Genomic DNA, 18,362 nt, shown 5'->3' with positions numbered 1-18,362 from the left:
GATATATTTATGTAGCTTGGGGAAAGTCAGGCGGAGAGGCAGGTGCAAACTGACATTTCCTCCATTTGATTTCACCAAATCAGAATTTTAGGGTAATTAAGGATCATTTAGCATTTTGAAAATACGGAGGCCCAGTGAGGTCAAAATCACACATAAATTAGCGGCAGAGCCAGAAATGGATTGTAGGCAGCTGCTTCCCATCTTAAGCCCCTTCCTGCATTCCACACAGGAAAAGACGTGGTGTTTTTAATAAGAACTTGCTTGAAGTATATAATGCAAATTAGCTCCATTGCAATAGGGTTAGAACAGGTATTAGAACCCAGAGAACTCAGAATTTCTGGAGTCGCTTTCTAAAATACCCAGAGTCAATCCAGACAAGGGATGTCCCTTTGAATGCTTATTCAACAGCAGACAGGTTTCAAACACAAAGTGCCAGCCTTAACATTCCTGGGTTAAGGCCCAAAGACTCTCAAGTTTTACTTAAAACCTTAAACAAATTCGAGGAAAGGAAGTACTAGTTCCTCTATTAAAAAAATAATAGAACAAAAAGAATAGTTTTCACACCATTTTCTTTTTCATAACAACATGTATCAGCTTTACTGTAAATACACTTTGCTTATTTTTTCTGCTAGTATAAGCTCTGAAAGGAAAGGATTATATCAGTCTGTTTATCACTATCCCACCAGAACTCAGACCAGTACCCCAGCTCGTAATGGATGCTCATTGCAAAATGAACAAATGAGTTCTTTTCATCACTATCTTATTTTAAACTATTTTAATTGATTTCAGAGAGGAAGGGAGAGGGAGCGAGAGATAGAAACATCAATGATGAGTGAGAATCATTGACCGGCTGCCTCCTGCACGCCCCCTGGCTGAGCCCACAACCAGGGCATGTGCCCAGATCAGGAATGGAACCGAGACTTCCTGGTTCATAGGCCGATGCTCAACCACTGAGCCACGTCAGTGGCATGTAGAAATGCAGCATGCTAATGGAACTTGAGGTTTAGGCCCAAAGGAAAAGTATGGAATAATGTAAGCTACTCAATCAATATTGTTAAATGAATGAATGTTTTGTTCCCTGGTTAAGACTAAGTTATGCAGAAGTTAGGATAGTATACTCTTGGGTGAAAGGACTTTTACAACCATCTAGCCCAACTACCCATACAGTGCCTGCATATCTTCTACAAATGTTTCTTAAGAGAATCGTCTATCATACCCCACCGATCAGATTCAGCAGGTCTAGGACAGAGCCCAAGATTCTGCATTGGTAACAAAGATATCAAGTGATTCTGGTGCATTTTAAGGTTTGTGATCCATTTTGCAATAGCACTGCCCAAAGGCCATCCAGCATATGTCTGAATTCTTCCTTTAGCAGGTAACCACTGACTGAGATTGTGTCCAGATGAGTTTTTAAAAGTTATTTCCTATACTAAAGAACTCTTTCATCCACTGGTCCTAATGTGATCCATCAGGACTATTCAATATAGTCAACCTTAAAGTGCTTGAATAACACAGTTATCAGTATGATGAATACAGTTACCAGTGTACCTCCGGGTTCTCCTGCATCTTCTCTCCTCAGTGCTCCATATCAGAGGCTGAACATACAGACAATGGCCAGAACACATGACAACAGACTCAGACCCATAATCTCTACAGCAACGGTCCTAGAATGGTCAGGACTTAGTCAATGACTGACAGCTTCCGTAATTTTTGCCCCCACTTCCAAATCAGGACCAACTGGAGAAAGCCAAATATGCTTCCCAAATCAATCATGTAAGATGCCCCACTTCTCACATCCGGCCTCCAGGTTCTCTGTGCCAGCAGCCTCCAATCGGAGTATACCTGAAGCCTTTTGCTCACCATAGAGCTTTTCTATTCTCCTGCCTGCCTTTGAGTCTCTGCCAAATGCAAGTGATGGTGGCTGACTCCCTTTCTGTAACAAGCGCTGAATTAAATAGGCTTCATTTGTTATCATTTGGGTGGTCTTTGTTTATTCCCTTCAGTTGCCCATAAGATTTTTTCCTCTACCACTCACTACCTAGCATGCTGCCTGGAAAATACTAGATGCTTAATATACATGAGTTAAATGAGTGAAAGAATGAATGACTACAGTAAGACTTTCAGACTCTTCATAACTCCCAGTGGCTCTCCTCTGAACATGTTCCCGTTTGTCGATTTCCTCCTTGAAATATGCCACTCAGAACTTTCTGTATGATCTAAGCATGATCTAATCAGCTTGGAGAGGGACTCTCACATCCTTTGTTTTAGGTGCCATATATTTTTATTCAAGCAGATAAAGAGCAGTTTGAACCGGGGAGGGGAGAAGGGCAAAGCATACTTTTCAAGGTGCTTTTATCCTTGTCTAAACACCTCATTTCTTTGCCATACAGTCTATGAGTAAAGCCGCCTAGTCACCATCTTGTGCTTGTTTAGTTATGGGGGGTGCACAAGGGCAGGGCTTTATATTTTCCTTATTAAAATTTAGCTTGATAGTTTCAGCCTTTCAGTGTGGCTCGTCATGACTGGTTCTTTAATGAAGCAAATATTCATTAAGTGGCTGCGGTCCACTGTGTGAGGAACTGGGAAGAGAGAGACACAAGATCAACTGCCTGTGGGTAGACACCTACAAGGCAGGCAGGAGCAATGAGAGATGGATGAATAGGAGGGGCATAGGAAGGCAGGTACTGAATTCAGACTTGGATGGTGGGCTATCACAGCAGCTTTCCTAAATGAGGTAACATCTGAACTTACATTTTGAGATCCTGTTTCTGTCAGATTATATTCACTATATCTCCCAGTTTGTGTCAGCTTCCCATTTGATAAACAGTACTTGTTTTATATATACATGTTTTTTTCATACAAGTGATTGTACAATGCCATGAAGGAAGAGATGGAGGACAGAGCCTATGGCATTCCACTACCACGCCCTTCAGGTGACAGTGATCCACTGATTATGCCTTTCCTTATAATCAGATGCAAATCCACTTAATTGACCTTATAATTCCACCTCCCCCCCATAAAAATGTCATGAAAAGCTCTGCAACATATGATGCCAGAGCCCCAGTACAGCTCTTTCTGTGAGTTCCCTGGTGCACAGCATATGAACCTGTGAACCAAGGTAGGCCTAGTGTGCTGTGGGCAGGTGTGTGAGTGCTGCATCCCAGTGGCCACTGCTTCCCCTCTGGGGGCTCATAAACCACTGATAATCTCTTCCAGAGTCTTAACTAAGATTCCTTTTTACATCAAATTCATTTCTGGGTCAAATTTAATATCTCCTTTAAACATTCAATTGTCCCATCTTCTTGTATACCTGCTCCTCCTCAGTTTTTAGAGATAATTAATAGCAGCAGCTGTCTCAGTAGCATCAATCTTTGCTCCTAAATCTAGTGAAATATAAAATAAAATACAAAGGGCTTAGTTTAGCCCCCTCCTCAGATCTGGGCACTAACATTATTTCTATTTCATTTGTTCCTTTAGTCAAATGCTAGCCCTATGCTAATTATTGTCCTGCACTTCCTCTCATGGATCCTCACAACATCCCATCAAATACCTTATTATTCCAACTTTAGAAAAGTTGATTGAGGAGCTAAAAAAATAAAAGAAACCCTCTGAATCTCTCAGCTCTGGAGACTGGGTGGATTGTGTCTAATACATTATACTAAGACACACACACCATGGCTCTTATTATTTTGGGGGTTTGTGTCTAACACACTACAATAAGACACACACACCACGGCCCTCCCTACTTATTGGGTTTATCCTCGGGAGCAGTAATCGAGAGAAGGACCCAGGTCAGGCCAAGGTCTAAATGCCTTAAACCAGAGGGGCGGGGGCCCACTGAGACTGGTAGCATGATAACCAGTCCGGTGAGCCTAGAGTCACAATATCATGATATCACCTTTGGAGACAAAGAGAGGGCAACATAGAAAGCTGATGTTGTAAATGGAGGTAGTAGTGGAGAGTATGTGGGAAGGGGCAGGGGAGTGGAATGTGGAGAGAGTCATGCCTAGTGAGAAGGCCAGGGTAAGATACATGGGCCTAGGTGTCAGGCCAGAGGCCTGCAACATAATGGGCTTACATGCAGGTTCCTATAAGGCAACCCTTCGTCAGACAGGCAGCTCTGGTGACCATAGAACCTGCTATTGAAACCAGGACAATTTTGAAATTGAAAAGGGCGCTTGTAATAATTATGCCAGCAAAACAGGTGTAAACAGTGATTGTTCTGGGAAAACTGGGATGTAGGTCAGCCTAACCATCACCAATCTGGAAAGTAGAAGTGGATAAAAGGTCTGTAAAAAATAAAAAAGTGAGTTCAGTTGGGAACATGAGAGATGTCTGAGTAGAAATGGATCTTCAGCTCAGGAAGAGAAGAGGAGGATTAAAGGAGAAATGTGGAAGTGAGCATAGAGGAAGAGGAACGAGCGAGGAGGGGGAGCATAGAGAAAAGAACAAGAGGAGACCATTTCATGGGACACGGAAGAGTCTAAGAAAATGAGTTTCCAAAAGGCTGATGAGCAATCAATCATATTAGGGCTTAACTTTTTCAAAACAGTTTAATGAAATTCATTATCAAATATTTGCATGTACATTTGTCTGAGTTATATTATTCTCCATTTAGCTATACTAGTAAGTATAGTTTAACTTTTCTGCGGTGGCTCACACACCCTGTGCTGCACATCAAATACTGTATCACACAAGAAACGTGAACAGAGCCGTGGGAGAGACTCCAGGAGGAGCCCAGAACCACTTCCGCAGACACGTCTGTGACATCAGCCAGCCCTTTAGTCACTTGCCTCCTGAAACAGTACAGTGAAAGTTATTTCTTTTTGACTTTTAGGTCATAGTTTCATGGTTAGCCTTGTTCAAAATTAATTACAGAATTATAGCTAAAAGTGGCTTTTCCTCAAACACTTTTCTTGTTGTCCAAAAAATGTTATTTACTTCATGTTAGTGTTTGCTCACTTAGCAACATTACAGCTCCTATTTTTACTGCCTATTTGAGATGGTGGCTCATATTCAGACCATTCTTCTCTCTCATTTGCAATAACCTTAATGTTGGGGTATGGAGGAGATATAAATCCCACTACCTCACAAAACAAGCTTCAATGTACTTATAAAGGCCTCATTCTAAAGCCTTCATCATAATCTTCAAAGGAAGATTTTTATAGAAATAAAATGCAATGTGATAGCTTCCAAGCCTCTATGAATACTGTATTATAATTCTAGACACATACAAATTTAAAATTTCCTTTTTCATGTTCTGAAAAGAATGGAAGATCTGTTAAAATACCTACATTACAGGTAAACTTTTTCTAAAATAACTATCACATCCTAAGTAACATCTTGGTTCACAGATTGAATGAGGTGAGAAGACAGTGAAATATTAGCAGACACTAACCTTCTTTCTTCAGGGCTATTTTTATAATTATCTAGAAGCATAAGTAACTTCACTATCCTCGTAAACATATATTTGAAGTATTTCACATTACTACATAAAAAGATATGATACAATTAATAACAAACAAATGTTTATCTACATGTGCATTAGGTTGGATTCTATAAGCCAATTGCTAGGACAACTAAAATTCCCTCTTTCCGAAAGGTCTGTACGATGAGAGACTGCAGTGTTAGTGCATGTGAGGATAGTCATTTTATCATTTTCTATTTAAAACTAGAGCCAGTTATTTCACTGGATCCTTACAGCAAAAAATTAGGCAAACATTGATAAAATCTGTTCTTCCAATGCTAGAAAACTAAGAAATATACTGTTTCCTGGATATTAGAAATTTCTAATGAACCTTCTGATGCCAGCCTGTTCTGATAACTTCCAAATCTGTACCTTATTCTTATCTCCTATGTGGCTAGTTGCCCACCCAACATTCATCCTTCCTTCCATACTAATGGAGCTCAGATGTTATTCAGAGTGGAATTGTGTCTAGTTAAAACACAACTACATTTCTCAGTCTCCTCTGGGGCTAGGCCTGGCCATGGAACAAAATCTGGCCTGTGAAATATAATGCAAGTTGCTGTGAAGCTATTTAAAAGAGGGACACAGCAGCTGCTGTTAGTGTCCAACACATTCCTCACACTCACCACTTCAAGGCACTCGCCTGGTGTCTAGTGGACAGCTTAATTAGTCTCTCAAAGGAATCTTTCCCTGCCTTTCCTTCCCTCCCCATTCCCCTCCCTGCCTTCCTTTCTCCCTTTTCCCCTCCTTCCCCACTTCCCAATCTTCCCACTCCCTTCCTTCCTAGTTTCCTTTCTCCTTTTCAAAATCACTCATTGATTTTCTATAATCACTCAGCACTGTGCTAACATTGCAGGATCTACCTTCAAAGTTATATTTTACCCCAGGTCTACTTCACCTTTCTTCTTCAGAGGCAAAGAAATTAGAACTTGTCAAATTTAATTACTCTGGAGAGGAGTATGTGTGGGTGGGTGGGTGGGGATAAAATATGATGGGAGAAGAAAAATGGGGTGTAGTCTGGGGCATTCAGAAGGCAAGAGAATCAATCAAATTAAAAAGAATTTTCAGTGTGCAAAAAGAATACATTTATACAATTTATTAAACTGCCAATATATTGACTTATATTCAAATTATTTTATACACTATAACTAAAACTGTATTTAACTCATAAAAAACCACATAACCTGTTATCAATTAATATACTTTAGAGTTGGAAAGGACACTTTCAAGGTTAAGAAAGACACATAGAAGAGTGGTGCTTTAAAGTATTTTTTCTGAATTCAGATGTGAGAAGTTATGCTTTAATATTCATCTGCTTGGTTTCTTTGAAAATATGACTTTCACAGCAGATAAAAATTTGGCAGATCATGTAACAGTACCTAGATTTTTAGGAAGGATTTGACAAGATTCAATGAATGAGATCAATGGCTAAGATGTAAGTCACAGAATAAAAAGTAAATGATTCAGTAGAGAGAAATGAGACTTTTGGTTGAAGATGGATGAATACGCATTTTATTTCCTTCCAAAATCCCACTAAAATAAAGCGAGGGGGTCTTTTCAACCTATGCAGTCACACCTACAAGGACAAAAATGAAGGGAGCTGGGAGGAGAGGAAGCCCAGAAGCAGCCCACGTAGGGATTTCTGGAAGGAGGGCGTAAATGCTGGCAGCCCAGCTTATACCCTCCAATCAGGAGAATTTAGAAGAGTGTTTTCTGGCTCTGATCAGCCTGAGACTGGTCACCGAAAGAGACTAGACTGATGACCATACAGTAAAGACCCCCGTCGTAGCGCCCTGTCATGTACATGGAGCTGCCTGTCAGCTTTCAACTCTACCACCCTTAACTAGGAACAGGCAGTCAGGGACCACAGCCATTTGAAGAAAACCGTTCACACAACTAGGTCAAATACCAACAGAAAGACATTTTTGAAGTAAATTATGCAGAAAGAAGAAAACTTCAAAACATTTGTAATTAAGATACTAGAGTTATCAATACCAGAACAAACAAAATGTATTAGAGATGAGAAATAATCACAGTGTACGATATGGCTCAGAGGTAAAGATCGTTTAGAAAGTCATTATGAGACAAACGGAATATTGACCCAACTAAGATCATAATGTATTGGAAGAATCTGAAGTGTGTGTGTGTGTGTGTGTGTGATGAAAAATAACCATTGTGGATGTCAGTAGATGATGTCTAAAACTGAAAAATCAAGAAGTAGCAATATAAGCATGTTATTTAGAGAGATGGAGGTAAATACCCCCCCAAAAAGTGGCTCTGGGGAGGGAACAGGAGATAGCTGTTTTTTGGTAACTGATAAAAAACAAAATGACTTTTTAAACTTTGTACATGTATAACTAAGAAAAGAAAGATCTCGATAAATGTTCTTTTTCAATTCATATGTGCATCCACATATATAAGGAAATTGACTTTAAACATTTTAAATTTTAATTAATTATTTATTTTTAAATTTATCTTTTTTTAAAAAAATATATTTTATTGATTTTTTACAGAGAAGAAGGAAGAGGGATAGAGAGCCAGAAACATCGACGAGAGAGATCGATCAGCTGCCTCCTGCACGCCCCCCAGTGGGGACGTGCCCGCAACTAAGGTACATGCCCTTGACCGGAATCGAACCTGAGACCCCTGAGTCCACAGGCCGACGCTCTATCCACTGAGCCAAACCGGTCCGGCTTTAAATTTATCTTTATTGTTGAAAGTATTACAGATGTCCCCTTCCTCTCACCCGCCCCCCCCCCACCCCCCCCGCATTGATCACCTCCACCCCTACCCCATCCCCAGGCCTTCACCACACTATTGTCTATAATAACACTCCAGAATTTGTACATTTGGGGACTTTATGTATGTGTTTCATTGACTTTAGCATTGCTTAATGCATTTGTGGAATTGCCATTTAGGAATAACCGTCAGATATAAGTGCATTAAATATAAGCTTTAGTAATCTTAAATATATTAGACTGTATTACACCTTGGCTGGTGGCTCCGCCTGAACCCTCAGGCAGCTGCAGATGCGTGGTAGTTGGTGGGCAGATTTCTCTATTTGAATTCTCTGGGAGAGTAGCAGAGGCTGGGAGAAAAGTGGAGCTGTGGAGCAGTTGTTAGGGGTTAGGGAGAGGCACAAATTTAAGGGTGTGAAGAAATACACTGGAGCCATACCCACCGAATAACTGATTGTAACATCGTTGCTAAAAGGATCAAGAGATAATTTCAAACAATCTTATTCATATTTTAATGAGTCAAGGGTATGTTGCATTGATTTAAAAAACAAGCAATTTTGAATTCAAAAGGAACCACAAAATAAACATACAAAAAAAGAAATACTTGGAAATATAAACATGGTTGTCAACACTAAAGATCTCAGTAGTGGCAGAAAAAAACCCCCAGAATGAAATCATTGCTGAAATAAAAATGAGCAAACGCAATAAAGTTCTCCGTGACATAGAGAAAAAAAGGCAATGATGAAAATTAAGAGAGAAAGAAAAAGATATAGATATTCTAGGAGATAAGAACAAAACAAGACAGTGGAGACTAATATCAAATAAATAGAAGAAAATTTCACTGAGCTGAAGAAATTTGAATCTTTAGAGTAAAAGTGTTTAACACGTGCTATGAAAGATTGTTAAGAAAGGATGCGCCCTAACCTGTTTGGCTCAGTGGATGGAGTGTCCGCCTGCGGACTGAAAGGTCCCAGGTTTGATTCCTGTCAAGGGCATGTGCCTTGGTTGCAGGCACATCCCCAGTGGGAGATGTGCAGGAGGCAGCTGATGGATGTTTCTCTCATTAGTGTTTCTAACGCTCTATCCCTCTCCCTTCCTCTCTGTAAAAAATCAATAAAATATATTAAAAAAAAAAAAGAAAGGATGCATACCTAGAAAGTTTTCCTGACAAATTTTAAAATTCTAGGATAAACAGAAATCCTATAAACCTCTAGACATTAAAAAGAAAGAAGGAAAGAGAGAGTGAGACTGCTTTCGCTTTTCCATCTGCAACACTCAATTCTTCAAGACAATGGGAGTCATGTTACAGAGTTTGTGTTTAAAAGTAAAAATAAGACATGTTAAAAGTTAAAAAGTATATCATCCGCATTCATTTTTATGAAAAGATTACCTAAGAATATACTTCAGTCAAATTAAAAGTAAATTCAAAAATTTCTTAAAATTAGGAACAGGGAAGGTTTTGTATATAAATAATAGTAATAACAATGCAATTAAACTTATAGCTGTTGAAAAGGATTCTTGAAATAAGAAAGGAATAAAATAACTAGGGTCCCAGTGCACGAAATTCGTGCACTGGGTGTGTGTGTGTGGGGGGGGGGGAGTGTCCCTCAGCCCAGCCTGCCCCCTCTCACATACTGGGAGCCCTCAGGCGTTGACCCCCATCACCCTCCAATCACAGGATCGGCCCCTTGCCCAGGCCTGACGCCTCTGGCCTAGGCGTCCGGCCCGGGCAGCGGGGACCTGCAGTGGCAGCGGGGGGGGGGGGGGGGGGGGGCGGGGGGGGGGGCCGCGATCGCGTGGGCTCCGCCCCTGCCTCTGCAGGATGCCTCTGGCTGAGGCGCCTGGCCCAGGCAAGGGGCCCCTAGCTCCTGGGACTACCAGCTTCGACCGCGCTCAGCTCCCATCGCTGGCTCCACCCCTACTTCCTGCTATCACTGGCCAGGGCGGAAAAGGCACCTGATTCTCTGATCATGGCTGGGGGGCAGGGCAAAGGCGGCCCCAGGGCCGACTTTGCCCTGCCCCCCAGCTCTTAGCTCCCCCTGGGTTTCCGATCACTGTCAGTGGCAGGGGGCTTCGTCCTGCTTTCCCTTTTGCCTCCCTGCATTGTGCCTACATATGCAAATTAACCGCCATCTTGTTGGCAGTTAACTGCCAATCTTAGTTGGCAGTTAATTTGCATATAGCCCTGATTAGCCAATGAAAAGGGTATCGTCGTACGCCAATTACCATTTTTCTCTTTTATTAGTGTAGATAGGTGGGATAAGGGAATGGGGAAGCAAAGGCGTTACTAAAGTTAAGTCTAATTATGGTTGAGGTAATTTAAAGTTATAGTTAAAATTCAGTATGCCAAAAGAGGAATCAAAATTAAAATGTTTGTAAAAAATGTAAGTTAATAACTTATAAGATGTAGAACTTGTAAAGGAAAAAGAAGGAAAACTAGATCAGACTAGCAAATGTTGTGAAGTAAAAAAGGGTCAAATGTTAACATTAATGATCATAAAATTCTCTGTTTTAATGATGATTCTCTAATTGAGTTATTTATATTTTAAAAACTAATCATAGTAATGAAGGGCCCCCAGTTCCAGCCAAGGGCACATGCCTGGACTCTGGCTTGATCCCCAGTGTGGGGTGTGCAGGAGGCAGCCAATCAATGATTCTCTCTCATCATTGATGCTTCTCTCTCTCTCTCTCTCTCTCTCTCTCTCTCTCTCTCTCTCTCCCTCTCTCCCTCCCTTCCTCTCTGAAATCAATAAAAATTTAAAAAACATTTTTTTAAAAAGTGATAACTAGAATTATCCAGACTTGTGCAGCTTCCCTTTAGCCTGATGTCAAAGTCATGGTCTGAGCAGAAAACCTGGAAGTGAGATACCTGAAGTGGTTTGACTAGTGCAAAATCAGTCACAGTCAAGATAGGCACACTAGCACCTCCCTCCCCACCATACCTCCTCCCCACTCAGCTCTGGGGTCAGCCAGTGGCCAGTTAGCTAATGAATCAATAGTAGACAGAGAAACTTGGTGGTGCTGGTGTCATGGAAGGGGTGGGGATAGATATTTGTGAAAAGGAATTTAATTTTTTATGATGGTGAATGTTATACCAATTCTATTCCTGATCTCCAGGAAACTTTTGGTAAAATATCCAGTCTTGTTGCTGTGTTGAGGCGCTAAATCTGTTTCGAGGCTATGCTTAAGTGCTGAGTTCAGCCTTAAGGAGAAGTGTGGAGGGTTGGACTCTTGGTACAGCAAGAAAGGGGCAAGCTGGCCAGGAACTGCTGCACTGTGGAAACCCAAGAGCACACGGGGCCCTTATGCACAGCCAAAGCGCTGAAAAACTCACCCAAAGTTGGAAAACAGTGATTTCCACTGCAGATCCAGGTCTAAATTGGTGACTCAAACTATAGATCCTTAAAATCACTCGGATTTCTCCCGCATCCTCCTCACCAAAAATAACTGGCATATCCTTCTATTAGTACTAAATTTCAAAAATCATGTATCGCCAGGACGTTTTTGACATAGTCAAGTACCAATTTATTAAATAGAAATTTCTCAGCACTTACCCCGCTGTATTATGGGCTTGGTTCTCCATGTTGAGAAACTGCCTCTGGCTGATATTTCTCAATGTTTAACCTGTAAGGGGGAAAAATGATCTAGATTCCCAAAATGATAGGAACCGTTATTAACCTAGAAAACAAGAATTGCTTCTGGTAAACCGTTTAGTATGAGTTTTTCTGACTGTAGTGCTCTTGGTTCTACAAACTGTAGAAACTTGCGTGTGTGTGTGTGTGTCCCCGTGCATCTGTGGCACTGGCTTAGTGGTGAGTAGATAATTGAGATACTTAATCCAAGTGGCATTCACTACAGAATAGCTTGGTGCCAGGTCCATGAGATGAGTAAAATAGAATTCCTATTTTATTCCAGCTAAATGCTCTCAAACTTCCCTTTCTTGTGGACCCTCTAAGGTTGCCGTTATTGTTTATTTGTAAAAAAAAAAAAAAAAATTATGAGTAAATTTTTTATTTGGCCCTTTCTGGGTTTTGTCAGAGATTTAAAAGAAAAAGACTAAGAATTCCCTAAAATTAGGAATCTCACAATTCCTCAAAGACCCTGTAGGCACCTGCTCACCCTTGCGTGTTAGTATTTGCCCAAAGTTAAAAACAAAACAAAACAAAAAAGCTTTCTCCAGCAACAACGTCTTTATGAGGATAAATGGATAAAGTATTGAAAAGGACTTCAACTCCTCTGAATTACTGAATAAAAGTCAATTAAATAGCCTTCAGGGGGGTAGACAGAGGAGGAAGACTCCTGGACTGATGTCACTTTCAAATCAAAGGATTTAAGAGGAACCCTGGATTGTGTGTGGAGAGGAGGGGCGAGGAGCAGGGGTGGGGAACGCCAGGTGAATAAATCCATTTTGTACGTCTCAAATCCTTCGCTTTCACATCAGGGGAACTGAGGCACAGAGGAGCCAGGTGATTTACCCAGGGCCACACACCTAGAACCTCGACCTTCTCATTTAGGGAGAAACTCTGCGGTGGATCTGCAAGGACCATCCCTGCAGCCCGGGCTCCCTCCACCCGTCGCGCGCCCCAGCAGCCACCCCCGCCTCCTGCCGCGACCCGCGCTGGGTACCAAGGCCACCCCCAAGGGGCAGCCAGCCTGCTGGGGTTCCCCGCGCCTCTTGGGCATGTCTGGCTGATGGGACGAGGGTCGGGGGGCGAGGTGGGACGGGGAAGCCGGGGCGGGTTACCTGCGCTGCACCGCGCCGCACTCTCGGGCCGGGTCTGAGGGCCAGGAGCAGGATCGCGGGGTCCCCGCCCGCCCCGCCCCAGGTTCCCCGCCTCTGGCTGCCGCGCTCCCGCCTCCCGGGCCTCCCTGCCGCGAGGTCTTGGCCGTTGTGGCCTCACCCCCTGGGCCCTGGCCCGCCGCCGCTTGGCCACTGGTTGCCATGGGGACGCGACGCCTGGGGGTGGGTGGGGGTGGGGGATGGGGGCAGGGATGGGCGCACAGGCGGGAGGCGGCGGCGGGAGCGGCTTGCGGATGCTCCTCCTCCGCGGAAACCTCCCCCTGGAGCGCGTCCTCCTGCCCCCCACTTTTAAGTCTGTGTCTGCTCGCTAGAGGAAGGGCTCCCTGAGACCACATTCTAGTCCTTTCCTATTTGTGGCTCCCTCTGCCTAGTCCGGTGTCCGGCACCCAACATGGGTCCGAGAAGTATTTATTGAATGAATGAAGGAAAGGAACAAAATGTGTGTGTGTGTGGGGGGGGGGGGCGGGGGCGGGGGGGGGCGGGGTGGATTGCAGGGCGGAGGGGGTGATCTGCATTCAAGTGTCTAAAATCCCCCTGGGTCTCCTCCCTCTTAACCACATTTGAAATTGTTTGAAAAAGAAATAAACTTGGGGTAAAGGGAACTGTCTTTTCTAGTCACCAAAGTGTCTTCCAGTTGGATTTCTTTTAACACAACATCATTCAGTGCACAGCTACTCTGGTCGTGATAGCAACAGCAACTATACCCGCCTTTCCCATACAGCTGTGCCTGCCTTTCCCAAACAGCTGTGCCTGCCTTTCCCAAACAGCTGTGCCCGCCTTTCCCATACAGCTGTGCCCGCCTTTCCCAAACAGCTGTGCCCGCCTTTCCCATACAGCTGTGCCTGCCTTTCCCAAACAGCTGTGCTTGCCTTTCCCATACAGCTGTGCCCGCCTTTCCTATACAGCTGTGCCCGCCTTTCCCAAACAGCTGTGCCCGCCTTTCCCAAACAGCTGTGCCCGCCTTTCCCAAACAGCTGTGCCTGCCTTTCCCAAACAGCTGTGCTTGCCTTTCCCATACAGCTGTGCCCGCCTTTCCTATACAGCTGTGCCCGCCTTTCCCAAACAGCTGTGCCCGCCTTTCCCAAACAGCTGTGCCCGCCTTTCCCATACAGCTGTGCCTGCCTTTCCCAAACAGCTGTGCTTGCCTTTCCCATACAGCTGTACCGGCCTTTCCTATACAGGTGTACCTGTCTTTCCCATGCAGCGCATTGGGTCCTTAGAATAATTCTGCAAGTTAGACTCCTTAGGAGAAGCGGACAGTCTTGCCTCCCTCTTAGGGAGAAGGAAATAGCTCCTTAGTGGGATGGAACACAGAGTGAGTGATTCTAAATTCTTTCCATTTCATCAAATTCCAAGAATAATTGATGACAGAAGCTCTGTCTCACAGTCCTGAATTTGAAGAAAGATAGGAAAGAATATGTACATGTATATGTACGTGTGTGTGTTATATATTGAGCGATATTTTTAAGCACTTGAATTTTGTGTTTGGAAAAAATATTTTTTTTAATCCTCACCCAAGGATATTTGTTTACGTTGTTTTTCAGAGAGAGTGGAAAGGAGGTGGGGAGAGAAGAGAGTGAAAGAGAGAGAGAGAGAAATAGATGTGAGAAAGACACATCAACTGGTTGACTACCCCATGAGCCCCCAGTGCTGGGGGATCGAACCTGCAACCCAGGTAGGTGCCCTTGACCAGGAATTGAACCCGTGACCCTTCTATATGCAAGCCAGGACTGGAAAATATTCTTGCATCTATTTTAGGAACAGAAATCCTTCCCAATAATACAGTCGATTAATTTCTAATTCCTAAAATCTTCTATTTGCACTCCACTTTTATAACATTAACAATTTGCTACTTTAATATGACTATTAATTTAAAACCAATGCCAATCCCTTCAGGTTCCACCCAAATTAAAAAAATAAAAATTGGCTGTTTCTTGACAAATGGAGTTTCATGGATGAATTGTGTAAAAGCAACTCACGTTATTAGTTCTAATAAGTGTTTCATAGCTCTCATATTATGATTGAATGAAGAGAATGGTAATTTTATCTTAACTCAAAACTTTCCATTATTCTGAAAACCTTAGTCTTATTTTTTTAATCCTCACCTGAGGATATTTTTATCCATTGATTAAAAATACATATATTTTTATTGATTTCAGAAAGGAAGGGAGAGAAAGAGAAACATCAGTGATGAGAGAAAATTATTGATCGGTTGCCTCCTACATGCCCACACTGGGGACCAACCTGCAAACCAGGAGTATGGCCTGACAGGGAATTGAACCATGACCTCCTGGTTCATAGGTCCAAGCTCAACCATTGAGCCACACTGGCCAGGCCTCCATTGATTTTTTTTTTTTAGAGAGAGAGGAAGGGAGGGAGAGAAGTGGGGAGAGAGAGAGAGAAACTTCCATGTGAGAGAGACACCTTTATGGTTGTCTCCCGTAACTGCACCGACAGGCTATAGGCCAACGATCTTCTAACCACTGAGCAAAACCAGCTAGGACCTTAGTCATCTTTATTCTTGTCTAAACTGAATGGGCCAATATATTTATTCTGACCAGAGGAAGGCAAAATGGAACTAGGAACAAAAGGTAATGAAGTTTCAGGATGCCCAGTGTCACTCACATTGTTTAGCTCTTTTCCATTGGTCAGTTCATACTTTTATGTTCACTAGTTCCTTAGATGCTCAGAAGTACCATGTGATACTAGTGTAACAGGTATTATAGCTCCTTTTAAGCAGATTAGCAATTTAAGGTTTAGAGGGAATAAAGGATTTGTCAGAGACAATACATCTAGTTCAAGTGCAGCTAAGAACCCAAATCATCTTACTCCAAGTCTAGTGCTCTTCAAATGACCCCAAATTTCATGTTGAGGAGGTTTCTTTAGCAGTCAGAATCTTGCAGAGGTAACTACAGATATATTTAAAGCCACGTTCTCACAAAAAAGAATGGGTGTGGGCAGAGCTTGCAAAGCGTAAGTATGTGAGAGAACTCTTACTGTGATGGATTTAAGAAAATTTAAATATAGAGCAGAACCCCACCTTCCCTTCAATTTAATAGAAATAAAGGCTTTCATTTCAGGTTGAAACTTGAGGCTTGCCTATATCCCCACCCCGGAAGTAACTGCAAAGAGGAATTTACCCTGAAATACACCTATTATTAGATCTCTTCAGGAGGAATTAATGAAGAAAGCAGAAAGTCCCTGAGTATTAAAGGAGAGGAAGAGTGTGACCAGGGTGCTGGTGAGAGCTCAGTCCTGAAAGAGAATTGGAGGACAAGTAAAGTCAGAATAAGACATAAAATATAGCCGAAACCGGTTTGGCTCAGTGGATAGAGCGTCAGCCTGCGGACTGAAAGGTCCCAGGTTCGATTCCGGTCAAGGGCATGTGCCTGGGTTGCGGGCATATCCCCAGTGGGAGATGTGCAGGAGGCAGCTGATCGATGTTTCTCTCTTATCGATGTTTCTAACTCTCTATCTCTCTCCCTTCCTCTCTGTAAAAAATCAATAAAATATATTTTAAAAAAAAGACATAAAATATAATCAGAAATGGCCAAAAGAAAGTGTATGAGACATATATGGCTGCGGGATGAGGAAAACCAGCAGAAACAGACCACAGAGGCTTCAAATATTGGAATCAGACAAAGATTATTAAAAATATTACTAGTAAGTTTTTAGAACAATAAAAGCCAAGATTGAAAAAAATCTGCAGGGAGCACTAAATATAAGAAATCAGCTGGCCTTGTCTGACCGGTGTGGCTCAGGTAGTTAGTTTCGTCCCCTGCACCAGGAAGTCACCTGTTCAGATTCCCAGTCAGGGCACAGACCCCCAGTTGCAGGTCGATGCCCAGTCGGGGGCTGTGCAGGAGGCAACTGATCGATCTCTCATTGATGTTTCTATCTTTCTCTCCCTCTCCCCTCCTCACTCTGAAATTGATGAAAACATATTTAGAAAAATAACTTAGCATATTTGAAAAGAAACCAATGGAAATTCTAAAACTAAAAAAATTAAATTGCTGCCCTCGCTGGTTTGGTTCAGTGGATAGAGCGTCAACCTATTGACTAAAGGGTCCCAGGTTCGATTCCAGTCAAGGGCACATGCCCAGTTGGGGGCACAATCCCCAGTGGGTAGTGTGCAGGAGGCAGCCAATCAATGATTCTCTCTCATCATTGATGTTTCTATCTCTTTCTCCCTATCCCTTCCTTTCTGAAATTAATAAAAATATATATTTTTAAAAATTAAATTACTAATAACCAAAAATTAAAACATAATAGGTATGTATAACATTAGACTTGATACAGGTACAGAAAGAAATTGTGAACTGGAAAACAGATTAAAAGAAAGTTTCCAGACTATAGGGAAAGACAAATAATGACAATATTTTAATATGAAGGTTTTACAATATTATTACTATTTAATAGAATTATTTGTTGTTAAGAAAATAAAAATAGATGATATCTGTGAAAGTAGTATATGCCCTGGCATATAGTGGGTACTCAAGAAGTATTTGTCAAATTTGAAATAAAAAATAATAGTTTTGCAAATCATCTTTATCATTTGTTATAATTTCCATTTCTCTGTCAAAATGTTCAAGTTTCTCTTAATTTTTTAAACATATTTATCATAGTCATTTTCTATTTTGTGTCTTATAGTTCCAATCTCTGAAATGTTTGGGGTTTATTGCCACTAGCTCTTACTCATTCGTGTTGTTTTGTTTTCTTGTGTTTTACGATTTTGACTATGAGATAATTTTTGGGGGGAGGTAACTTTATTTCTGACATATTTGAGGCTAGGATTGAAGTTGGAGTTTTCCAGAGAAGATTTAGGTTTGCTTTTGAGAGTTGCCTCAGGGCATGGCCAACCCCAAATCACTTTACATTAAATTCTTCACAAGATATTTTTTTTCCAGACAATGCAGTTAATATGAATGAATGAAAAATAAGTGTTAGGTTCAGCTTATGATACAAACCCCCAGAGAAAGAATGTTTCTTCACCCAGTGCCAAAGTCAAGATGGGCATGTTTTTCTGCTATTTTATTTTTATGACTTTTTTAAAAATAAGATTTTTATTTTAGAACAGTTTTAGATTTATAGAAAATGTATAAAGATAATACAAGGAGTTCCCATAACCCACACCTCGTAGCCCTTATTAACCACACCTTACCTGAGTATGGCCCTTGGTCACAATTAATAAACCGATGTTGATATGTTATTAGTAACTGAAATCCATTCTTTATTATTCAGATTTCCTCATTGTTGTTGCTGCAGGATCCCCTCCAGGATGCCACATTACATTTACTTATCATGCCTTCTTAGCCACATCTTGGCTGTGACATGTCTAAGAATTTTCTTGTTGGTT

The 18,362-nt window shown here is 41.9% G+C and overlaps 1 protein-coding gene across 1 annotated transcript in view; it reads right to left on the bottom strand.

Annotated features, from left to right (window-relative positions):
* DEUP1 (deuterosome assembly protein 1) overlaps positions 1-12,118 on the bottom strand; it is a 74,558-nt gene extending 62,440 nt beyond the window's left edge. The window contains exon 1 of the mRNA XM_081098908.1: positions 11,760-12,118. Coding sequence (XP_080955034.1) covers positions 11,760-11,788 — 29 coding nt within the window. The 5' untranslated portion in view covers positions 11,789-12,118. The remainder of the gene's footprint in view (positions 1-11,759) is intronic.
* Between the last annotated feature and the right edge of the window lie 6,244 nt (positions 12,119-18,362).

The sequence above is a fragment of the Myotis nattereri genome (assembly GCF_964212035.1).
Source record: "Myotis nattereri genome assembly, chromosome: 9".
In the NCBI taxonomy this organism is placed as follows: domain Eukaryota; kingdom Metazoa; phylum Chordata; class Mammalia; order Chiroptera; family Vespertilionidae; genus Myotis; species Myotis nattereri.
This window is presented reverse-complemented; position numbering and strand designations above follow the sequence as displayed.